Genomic DNA, 12,166 nt, shown 5'->3' with positions numbered 1-12,166 from the left:
ATGTAAATGATGATGTGTCTTTCTGGACCTACAGAATAAAAATAAATTTTAAAAAAACTAGATAATCAATTTCATAAAACAAAAAATAAAAAGGGTGATGCCTAAAAGCAACTAGGGTTTACTCTATGTACAGTACATATTCAACTACGAACAGTACATACTCAACCGTCTCCCCTCCTCTCTCTTACTGCTACACTGTTGCCATCAAAATACACTTAGGACAAACTCCTCCAATAACTGGCAATTCCCTTTTCAATACACTGTACTTTTGCTCAGGCAGGAGAACAGACTCATGCATTTTATAAACATTATTAACAAGACTAAAAGATGAGTTGCTGTGAAACATTTAATAAACTAGAAATTTCAGTTCAAAACATTTAACTCAACACATTTGTAGAGTCCTGACCAGTGTGGCTCAGTGAACTGGGCATCATCCTGCAAACCAGAAGGTCACCAGTTCGATTCCCAGTCAGGGCACATTCCTGGGTGTGGGCCAGGTCCCCAGCTGGGGGCATATAAGAGGCAGCCAATCAATATGTCTCTCCTTCTTTCTCCCTCCCTTCCCTCCTCTCTAAAAATAAATAAAATCTTAAAAAATATTTGTAGAGCTTTGCTTTAGCTGAAATATCTACTTACACAGCACCTATCAAGTTCTAATGCGTTAATACATAATATCAATTATTTTAAAATATTCAGAGATATATATATTGTAAGTTTACTTAATCCTCTAGAGTTTCTAAAATATTTTAAAGAGATTCCACTAAATTTTTCAATGTTTCAAAATTTCCTAAATGCAAAAATTTTAGATACATTTATTGGCTTGCATCTTCTGTAATAACACCACGTTGAGCTTGTTCTGTCCTTAAGGAAATGCATGCAAATAAATAAAGAGACTTGAATTTTTTTATTTTAACAAGAGCTGTCACAGAAAATCATTAGTCAGCTACTCTTCTTCATGACAGTGTAGTTTCAGCAAGACTCTGGGCAGGAAGATTTCTACTCCCAACAAATGCACCTAATGAGAATTTTCAGTAGGGAAAATAAATCCTTTAAATAATACAAAAGTGAGAAAATACACATGCATGCGTGTGTGTGCACTTAGGGGATTGTGCATATACACGCATACATGGCATTTACATGCTGTCCTACGCTTTCACAATGAATCATTCATTTGTAAGCATGAGGCTTGGATGACAAATCTACTATGAAACACTGACTCTTTAAAAAAGCATGCTGAAGTTAACAGTAGATTGGGAAAAAGCATCTTTCCCTTATTTTATGAATTTTAGGACTCTGTGATTTTTAGAAGGAAGAAGAGGGGCAAGCATTCGAAGTCTCCCAGTGTTACTGGGAGTAAACTTCAGTTCACTGATGAGGAATATAACAGGTACCTGTGTCTGTGGAGTAGACGCGGAAACTCTTATCCCAGAAGCCACAGATGAGAATGTAGCGGTTGTCTGAAGTGATGACAAAGCACTGGGAATGGACTTGGATGCTCTGGTCTAGAAGGTCAGTGATTTGCCTCCTGTGCATTCCTGTATTGCTGGCTGTGAGAACAGAGGAAGGGGGAAAGCTTACTAAACATTAAACCCACACATGCAAAGAAATCCCACAGTTTGTTATAGCGGGGATGGCGGGGTGAGGGTGGAGAGGAGGCACATTCCAAGGTAAGAGTATTTGATCTTTAATTTGAAAGATAGTAATATTTGAAAAGCCAAATAGGAAAACGCATCCGATTGTTAGAAGAACATGGGTAGCTAAATTCAACATTGCAGTAGAAAATTTTGCCTAGAGGAAAGAAATAACAACATACTGTAACTTAAAAACAGTGTACAATTCTCAGAACACGCTTTCTAGCTCTTGGGCAGGACCAAACTAGATTACAATCTCCAGACTGCACCACAGTTCGGTTTGTGTTTCTGACAATCTCATTACACCTATTGCCAGGAGAATGGCTTCCTGTTGTGACAATCTATTACCTTTAACTTTTTGTCACTAGGAAGAGATACTAGAATTTGAATGTTACGTATCTGAAATATGGTAGAATCTTGTAGTACGCTTTGGCTGTAGCAGGTCTGTGATTCCACTAGATGTGAACTCCCTTCTCCCTGTTTATAGCTGCGCTCCCAGGGAAGGGGAGGGGACAGTGACTATTTATTAGACACTTGTAACAGAAACAGCCAAAGCACAGAGTGCCGCACTCTCTTACCTCTTCTGCAAGCAATAAAACAAGACAGCCTGGCAGTGTGTTTCCAAAGTGCCACCGTGCACCTGAGATGGGGTTTGTCACCAGGCACAGGGTCAGACACGGAGCAGCATCGAGCACAGGGGAAGAGTAATAATCTTCTGGAAACACACTACCAGGTATGTCATTATCAGAAAAGGAATTTTCACCGAGGTGACTTCTTTCTTTGGCATTATGAAGCCAGCCAAGCAGAAAACTTTGTTTCTAGACATCTAAGGAGTATTTCACACTCACTTTCCAGAATAAATAATGATTCTTACATTGCTAAAGAATTTTGATGGCAACAGAAGTTGAAACAAAAATAAATTTCTGCATCTGATTATTATATACTTTGTACCATGGTCACTTCAAAAATACTATGAATGTATTACTGAGAGACATAATAGGAAAATATCGATATTGTATTCACTGTCTATAATAACGAAGTAAATGTGGCCAATTTAATAAGGTTCAGAGAAGAACACAGAAGATAAACGTGTTCAAAATACTCCCCACTGCTCTGCCGGGAAGCCCAGGTGACACAGAGGAACAAAACATTCCCTGCCCTCGGGACATAACATCACACACCAAACATACACACAGACAGGTGACACACTGCGAGCGCCTGCTGTGCCTTCCCACACAACCTGACCACGCAAGAGCAGCCGTAACTGTCTGTGAGCAGGACTCCTGCACTTCCGGGCGGCCCACGGGCTACAGAGTGACAGCCCTGGTTTAAAGGGCAGAACTGTGCTTTGGGGTCCATTCCTCCTCCTCCAACAAAGGGGAGTTGCTGCAGATGAGGAGAACTTGCATGGGAATCACAGCGAGTCACGGGGAGATACCATATCCCCCTGGAGTGAAGCTGTGTGATACATTTCAGTTGTTTTCTTTTTTAATCCCAAGGAACCTAGCAATTAAAAACAAGGTATGTAGTACTTTCTAGACTGGTTATTACAGTATTTTATTCCCTATGAAAATTGTGAAAATGTTCATTTTTGTCAGTGTTTTTATGACCTTTGCTTCTATAATATAAACTTTCATACTGGTCTTCTTGGGGGTTGTGATATCCTGGGAGGGCCTAACTGACAGATCTGGGTATGTGGGTGATTTTGAACTGAGTGACTACCACGTACCCACGGGTAGAGGCTGATGCCCCTTGAGCATTCAGAATGAACTAGTTGCCAAGTAAATGCTTACCTGTAAGTTGACATTGCAATACCTGTCTGTCTGTCTGTCTGTCTTTCTATCCATGTATCCATCCATCCATCCATCCAACCTACCTACCTTTCCTTTCTCTCTCATGTTTCCTCTGGTAAACCTCCTGAGAGTCAGGACTGAAGTATTTTTATCTAATGAAAATTAGGTATTTTTGTCTAGATAAGCAGTCTTCAACCTGTGGTTTGCCTGCCCCTGGGGGAGGGGGGGTGATTAAGATTTCCCCAGGGACACACTGGCACAGATGGTTTTAAGGGAATCAATTTCTAGTTCCTCAACTCTCACAAGCTCTCCTGGTCTGAGAACTCTCCTGTGAGGTTCCTTTCCGACCTCCCCTTTCCCATGCTCTTCTTCCACTGGATGAAATTACGGCCTATTTCTCTCCTGTCCAGACTCTTACTATGGCGCTTCACCCCAGGGTAGAAGAATCTTGAAAGTCAAGTAATGGGACAATTCAAAATACTAATGTGATGCTGGGAAGCAAAGGTGTAGGTATCAAATTATTCTGCAGAGCAGGTGGTTTCCAATTCGTTGCTTTCAGTCAAATGTAAGGAAGATCCACTCAGGCTGTCAATTCATAGATCATTAAAAATAAGTTTCAACGACAGATTGTTAAAATGACTGTTGAGTGACAGACCATAAAAATAATTTTTAATAATAGACCACTATATGAATGTTTTCACATAACCCAGCAAGAGCTCAAAGATTTGACTGACATTATTAAAACAAAACTCTCTCCTTTCCCATTTATTTTCTCACATTGAGTGACATTCCTCAGGGCTTCCATTTGTAAAAAACAAACAAAATTGAACAGAACTGTTGACAAATCCTGTCTTGTTCAGCAACAAATAATGATCATCCATGAATACAGGAGTTGTTTTGTGAAAGATGTATTTCTAATAAATGTTTGTTTTATGTTTATTGTTTATTAACATTTATTATTTTAATCAGTTTTCAAAAGACAAAATAGAATTGTATAGGGGAAGTACGATGAAAATATAAATTTAAGATGTAAAAAGGAATTATGTAAAATTTTCAACTAGAGATTTTAATGCATTTTTTAAAAACAAAATGTTGAGTATCAATTCTCTTTGATATTTAGGTTCAACTAAATATATTTAAAATTTTATACACTTTGTAGCTACTTAAATGTATGAACACTTTTCGGATGTCGACTTAAAAATGTGTAAGAGGGTACATGTTTTTAACAATTATTTTAGGAGATAGAGGAGCAAGCAATCTGATGACCAGGGTTCCTACAGCAGGACGGAAAACTTTGGCCCATGTCTGGTTTTGTGTATAAAGTTTTATTGGAACATAGCGATGCTCATGTGTTTACACAATGTCCATGGCTGCTTTTGTTCGCTAACAGCAGAATACAGCTGCTGTGTCTGAGGCCTTACGGCCCACAAAGCCTAAAATATTTGCTGTCTGGCCCTTTACCAAAAAGTTTACCCATGCCTGGTGTAAAGGGTTATAATTGCTGAACTCATTTAATTATAGACTTTATACTATGGGATACACATTGTCAAGTTTTAAGGCAAACGGTTAAGTCTATACTTTGGAAATAATGCTTTAAATGACTTAGCAAATAGGCTTTATTATTTTCCTGACATTTAAAACTTTACCAAAATGAGCATTTGATTTTTTATAAAGTATAAGGTATATCATATCTACTCAAAGCAAAATAAGATTTTGGAACCAGAGTAGTATTTATCCTCCATACAGATAGTTACTTCTTAGATTTCTATTCCTGTTTGGGGAAATGATAAGTGACTTGGTTTTGAGTTTAAAACTATTGTAGCTCCGCTTGGTTCCTCTGGGAGTGGCAGCCACGTGGCCATCTAGGGAAACACTGGTTTGACACACGAGAACGGTGACAAACAAATAGGGAAAGTCTCGAATTTTCAACCACTGCATCTGCTTAGTCACAAGCTTTCTTTAAAGACTTTAAAATTCTAGCAAAGGTGCTTGTGCCAGAAAAATTTGACAAAATTATAAGCCAAGCATCCATCCTAGTAGTATACCCCTATAGCTATGCAAGTAAGTCTTTAACCCTAAAAGCTACTGAACAGCGTCTTTAACATCCAGGTTAAAATGCTTAGTGAAGCCACATTTGCAAGGATGAAGAATCCTAAAACTAGAGATTTCAACAAACCTACTCAAAAGGCGGAACAGCAATTAAGCATTCTACGTCATCTGCTGCTGATGCTCATTGCACCTGCTAGCTCTTCCCGGTCTTCTCCCTCTTCTCTCTCTTTCCCCCTGAACAAATTTAACCTCCAATGGCAATTTATTGGGCTGTAGGACCCTAGGAAAATGAATACGAATATCTTAACACTGCCATTGGCTGGGCCATATATTTCAACTTTGAAACTGCTCTGCAATTGCCCATTAATCCCCTCAGACTGAATAGAGGGTCCAGGAAGAAAGGATTGATCTCCTTTAATGATGAAACCCTGGCACTACAGTTTTATTTTCCACAACACAGTGCTGCTAAGAACCCCACTGTTATTATGAAAATTTCCCTAGCAAAGGAGCTCCATCACATTACTGGTGCACCCATTCATCATAACGTGCCTCGCTCCTGCTCATCAACAAGTCTGAGTGATGAAAAGATCCAATATTATCCTGACAGTACTTCATGCGCATTCTCAATCACACATTATTACAGCATCCATATTAATTTTCAGTGACACGCGTCCTAGGCCTGTTCAAATTAGGCAAACCAACGAGGGGGAGTTGATGAAATACCAGCATAGCCACAGCTCATTGCATTCCAATTTGCATGCAAATGGTTTATCAGGAAAATTCCATTCCCAGCAACCAGCAAGTGAAAAACAACTGTAATCTACACTTCAGGGCCACCATACAGAGCTTAATGAATCGCAAAGAGAGAAGGAAGTGACGGACCTACGAGAGGATCGATTTCCACTGGCAGCTGGTGTGGCTGGTCTTGCACAGCACCGCGATGAGCTGGAATTCACAAAAGATTTTTAAAAACAGCATTACTTTTCATCTATAAACGACACAAAAACACATTCAGTCAAATCTCATGTACAATTCTTTCCAACCCCCAAACCCCGCATACGGTTTAGCGAAATTCAGAGGAAAAAAACCAGTCCAGGTGCTTTTCTGGCCAGCTCATGGAACATTTATTTTAGATTAGGGCTGTGCTGAACCTGTGCCATCAGCAGTGGCTCTGGTCCTGGGCCATAAGCTACAGCAGATGCTTGACTGGCAACCTCTGATGCTGCAACAAAACAAAATTAAGTGGTAAAGCGCGCTGAAAACAAAATGTGACAACCATCTGCTGACTGTAGCAAATACTGTTTTTTTGTTACTTCTTTAAAAGGCAGTTTTGAGCGCTGCGGCACAAAGGCTCCACGAAAACGTCAATTTACGATGGAGCCAGGGAAGGCTCTAAGTCAGGGAACATTTAAGGTTTCATCCATCACTTAAAATCAATCAATCGAAAGTTTGAATACAAATAAAGAAAGCTATCTGCAGATGAATGTTTCAGCTAAATGCATTTGACTGAAATATTTTCCTAAAGGTTTGAGGTTTTTAAAAAAAGTTTTATTAATATTTAATATTGCCATGGTTTCCATTTAAAAAATACCCTGAGAAGCAAATGCGTAACAAAAATCAATCCATACTAAGAACGGTTTGTGCAATTCGCAAAATGGTTCTAAAGAGTCAGGCGTGTTTATTTCGTTGTGGAGAAGAGACGGTGAAGCTGTCCCCTGTGCCGGGCAGAGGTCGCTAGGAAGAGAGGAAGTGTTCTGCTGGTGGCTGGCTGTGCACCTTGGGCAAAGCCTAAACCCCAAAATGAAGGGTTTGGACTAGATGATCTTTTCAGCTTTATATTCTGGTAAATTCTGGGACCTCTTCCAAATGATTTTCCCCTAATGACTCAGCCATTCATCCTGGTCAGTGTATCTGCCTTTCAGAGACTCATAAGCATTTAAACTGCTTGGTCAGTATAAGAGCCCTGCTTAATACCATCAGATTTTAGGACGTCTTTCTGACTGTCGTTGAGGGACCTGGATATAAAAATGCAGTGCATTCCAATGAGTTCATTAGATTTTTAAATTTATCATGTCACCATTTCCCATTAGTAAATACCAACCTTTCAAGGATGTTTGGAAGATAAAATAAGCGATACAATATTAGCACTAAAAATTATAGGTGAGTATTCATAAGAAGTTAAACTGACTGAAACAAGGAAGTCATTATATGGCTCTGCCAGTAAGGAAATCCCAGGGCACCCACACAGAATGGTGAGGGAACCTTGACCACAGCCTCTCATTTACCCAACACTGCCATCTACTTCCAGTAATACCAGTGTCGACCAACACTAACACCCTAAGAATTCTTCGCTACTTCTTGAGAACCGGGGCTCATAGAAACATTAAAACCAAACTGTCGGTGAAAGGGGTCCTGTTAACTGCCTTTCTTTGGTCAGACCCCCATCCCACTCCTGCCACAGATGGCTTGTGTGACCCTGGGCAAATTATGGAGTCTCTGTGTGTCAGCTTCCTGACCTGTATAATGGGTTGGATAGGTTCATTAGGTCAAACCATGTGAAGTGACCGAAAACCAGCATGTTGACTAATTAAAAGAGGCAATTTCATATGGTTCAACCTAAATACATCCTGAGGGCGCTGAGTAGTTAAAACAATGTTTAGAACCCAGAATATGCTCTATAAGCTTTTTATTTTCCCCTCAAGTTTCTGCAAGGGCCTCTGAGTGAGAAAAAAGGGTAAAGGCCTTTCTTTCTTTCCCTAAATCAGGATTCAGACACAACTGAAATAAATGACAGGAGCTAGCTGTCTAATGAACAAGGTACTGAAATCACAGATCCTCAGAAAAGAACCAGAATCTAAACTTAAAAAAAAAATGAATGTAACATGACTTTGATATTCACTGAAGAAAAACTGTTAGGGATTTGGGACAGTTCCCTGAAACCAGAGCATCCTGACAGGTGAAGGTAGCGCAGGCGGGATGATAGATCGGGTGCAGGTAAATATATACCTGGGACGAGGCACAGACTTCATAAACTGCAAGCTCAACCTTGTCAGGTGGAGGTGGGGGTGCAGCTCCGACCTGGGGAGCGCACTGTGCAGAGGCAGGCACCTCTGTGCTCCCACGCTACCATCCTGTGTTCGGTGGGGGGAGAGCTGCTGTGTGATGCTGTAGAGACAGGGCGGGGGCAGAAACTGCTAGTGACCCAAGGAACAGGTACAAAGAAGCCTTACTGGGAAGAATGGCAGGCAAAGAACTGGCACAACGCAAGCAGTGCCCAAGCTCCTGTCCTACAGAAAGGTGTGCTTGGGCTGGGGACAGCGGCTGCCCCATCAGTGGATGTCCGCCCAGGGATGCGGCCCTGCCATCTCTTTCCACATCTAGAGAAAAGCTGGAAGGAGGGAAAAGGACACTGACAACCAAGTATTGAGGGAAGTGAGCTTTCCTGCCAGGAAGATGGGCGTGCTCAAACGGGGCGTGTCAGGGGCTCAGCCATCAGCGCCAGGAGTGTGCCCCGCATGCTGAGGACCAGCAGCAGGCCTGGTAGTGCTTTGGGGGAGCCGGCTCCATTCCCGCCCAGCTTTTCACTAAGCTAAAGAGGGGGCGCACAGTGGTCAGAGCTTTCTGGCAGATGAGAGGGTTTGTTGCTCCTCACATATGGTGCCATTGTTTAAAGTCCTCAGAGCTGCCACCCACAGCCACCCAGGATGAGCCTCAGGGTGGCCCTGTGTCACACACACAGGGGCTCCTAACAAGTTCTAAGGGTGGGGCACAGAGTGGGCAACTCCTCCCGAGCACCCGATAGAGCACACCACCAGCATGTTTTTCAACTAAGGGGCGGCATTTACAGAATCCAAAACTCCATTCGTTCATCAAAGTATAACCTTCGCTTCCAAAATATATTGTTTGCATATACATTTACCTGTGTAAAGTAAGTTCACTTGAAGAAAAAGGCATTAGAAGACCTAATAATACAGTCATTTATACCTGCTGCAATTTTTACCTTCTCTACTCTTTCTGAAATCTATTCTCTAACCAAATATTGGCATTTGCTTTATTTCTAATGGTCAGGAAATGGCTATATCTAATAAATTCTGGTACCAACAGATTCTTCATCATGGGTACCTTCTGGAATGGAGTCAGTGCACCCGATTTGCATTTGAACATCAGTTCAGTTCTGTGCCACCCTAAAAACGCCTCCATTTAATTTGGAATGAGGCCCTTATTCAAAAATTTACATTTTTTGCAGCCATTTCAGGCATTATAATGAGCAGTGCTTCAATGCATACTTTACAGATTTAATGACAAGTTAAAAGACTATTAAAATCTATTTTTAAGAACTTCCCACCTAAAACAATGGCTTGGGGCGGGGGCTAGGGGGAAGCCTATCATCTCCATGATTTAAAAAAATTTTCCTTCTTAAAAAAAGGATTTCTAATCAGTGGCCAAAAAAAAAAAGAAAGAAAGAAAAGAAAAACCAGTGCTAATCCAGATCCCAACATTTCTGTTCCAATGAGAGGCAGTAAGTCACAGAGGGATGATCCTATAACCTGAGCCAGAGAACTTGGGTTCAAACCCGGCTCGGCCACTGCCCAGCCACATGTGACACTGGGCCAGGCGCACTCCCTGGGGCCCAGTGTCTTCACCGGGAAAGCGTGGGGCCTGGCTCGAGGAACTCGCCTATTTATACTTTGATGGTTTAGGATTCCAATGGGTATTTTGGTACCTCGCTGTTAGTTACCAAAACTATTCTGTGCTTACTGGAAGGAGAGAATGTACTTTTGGGTTTGCAGTGTTTTGACAGAAAATTTAAGTGCTCTTTTTTCTATCATCCACAACAATACCACCATGTCATGCACCGCACACACATGGCAGATGACCAGAAGTGTGTGCTAAGTAAATGAATAAGTGGAAAAAAGGGAACATGGGATTGATAAATACATACTATTTATGGACATAATACAGAATATCATGATATTAAAATATTATGTTAGAAATAATATTTATCTCCTAAGAATGAGGACAAATGCTGGATGCCAAAGAACTGTTTATGCTTTAACATCTGTATTAATACGCTTCATCTGAGACTTCTTTAAGTCTTTCAAATTATTAAACATTTAAGTCAGACTAAAGCTTGGAAATTAAAAAGCTTAACTGCTGCGCTGTACATTTGAGTAGACACTGCAACCTCTTCGTACAGTGTTCATCAGGGGCTGTGCCTTACAGAATGATGCTTCTTTACTCACCAGGGAGGCTGTGCCACTTGTTCACGGCAAACAGCCTGTTGGCAGTGACAGTGATCACAGCAGGAGCCGCCAGACCGGGCTGGGTGTTGGCTGCCACGTGAGTGACAGGGGAGTTGGAGGGGAACTTTAGGACCATGATAACATCCTGCTGGGCTTGGTCTGTGAACATCAACGGGCTCTGCAGGAGGAGATACTATTGAGTGGGCGTGACAAGACCCAAATACACAAGAAGGAAAGACAAAGAAAGACAAGAAGGAGAGAGGGTACAGGAAAAGAAGAGGGATACCATGTTAACACAAGGTGTGAGCGAGAGCACACTGAGCAGAAAGGCTCACAGAAATAGCAATGAGGATTTGCTTGTTTTCATGCATGTCATTAGCTGAATTTTTTGGTGATTGAAGGAGACTATGTTAACAGAAACACTTTAAAAATCAATAAATTTTATTGGCTTCATTCCCTACCCCAGTCCCATGAAGAACTAAAAGAATGGTTAGATTTAGATTCTAAATAGGCAAAGTATTGGGGATCACATTAACCCATTCCGATTGCCATTATGTGTCAAGTACAAAAATAAATAAATAAGTAATGAGAATAGGCAGTAAGCACCAAGGCAAGCCAAGGCAACTTCCACAGATCATCAAAGATTGTGTTGCTTTAGCAAGAAGATTTTGTCAACTAAATAAAGAGATAATTAAAACGGACATATTTATAAGCAAGTAATACAACATGCATGTATTATTTCAATAGAAAAATAACTTAGGAATGTAATGCACAAACTTAATTATAAAGGTGTTTCAAAGCAATACATAATGAAACGCACTTGCAAAAACAATATATTTATATAGTGTACCAAGTCATAAACACCCCTATTATAATGCAAATATCCTGTTTTCTGCTGTAGCTAAGAATAAAGAGAAGTACTTAGCTGCCCCTCCTCCCTCTTGGTAAAAAAAGAGCTTAAGACCTTTGATTTCTCTTTTGAAAAAGCAGAAAGTAATTAAAATGTTGCACAAAATACTGTCCTAATAAGTAGGGACAAAATAAATCTTGAGGACTACTAAGGATTTAGAACGTTCCTATAACCCATGTCATAACCCAAGACATATATAACCCCACTCTGATTTACTGGCTTTATTTATACTTTGTGGAAGTATGCCCTGCCCTACAGTAATCGCACTGCTCCTTTTCAGCAATTCTCTTCTGTCCTGTCTGTTTTCTAATAGCTGATCAGTATCACTCAGAACTGAAACACTTTGAGAAATGCTTCTGGCTGCTTTCCTCCTGCCGTATTTCAAACCACCAGGTAAATGTAACTGTGTGTAAGCACATACATTAACATGTATCTACTCAGAACTGCTAATAAAAAATTAAGTATATTTGCATTTTTATTATCAGTCCTTTTAAAAAAGTTATTAAGAGTACTTACAAAAACATATTGCACTAAGAATTC

The 12,166-nt window shown here is 40.6% G+C and overlaps 1 protein-coding gene across 1 annotated transcript in view; it reads right to left on the bottom strand.

Moving 5' to 3' along the window:
- LRBA (LPS responsive beige-like anchor protein) overlaps positions 1 to 12,166 on the bottom strand; it is a 522,692-nt gene that overhangs the window by 31,623 nt on the left and 478,903 nt on the right. The window contains exons 50-52 of the mRNA XM_037058420.1: positions 10,717 to 10,894; positions 6,356 to 6,418; positions 1,392 to 1,547 (exon numbers count right to left, since the gene is read on the bottom strand). Of these exons, the coding sequence (XP_036914315.1) occupies positions 1,392 to 1,547; positions 6,356 to 6,418; positions 10,717 to 10,894 (397 nt within the window). The remainder of the gene's footprint in view (positions 1 to 1,391; positions 1,548 to 6,355; positions 6,419 to 10,716; positions 10,895 to 12,166) is intronic.

The sequence above is a fragment of the Sturnira hondurensis genome, unplaced genomic scaffold (assembly GCF_014824575.4).
Source record: "Sturnira hondurensis isolate 20B ecotype Veracruz unplaced genomic scaffold, ASM1482457v3 Scaffold0010128, whole genome shotgun sequence".
NCBI classification, from domain to species: domain Eukaryota; kingdom Metazoa; phylum Chordata; class Mammalia; order Chiroptera; family Phyllostomidae; genus Sturnira; species Sturnira hondurensis.
This window is presented reverse-complemented; position numbering and strand designations above follow the sequence as displayed.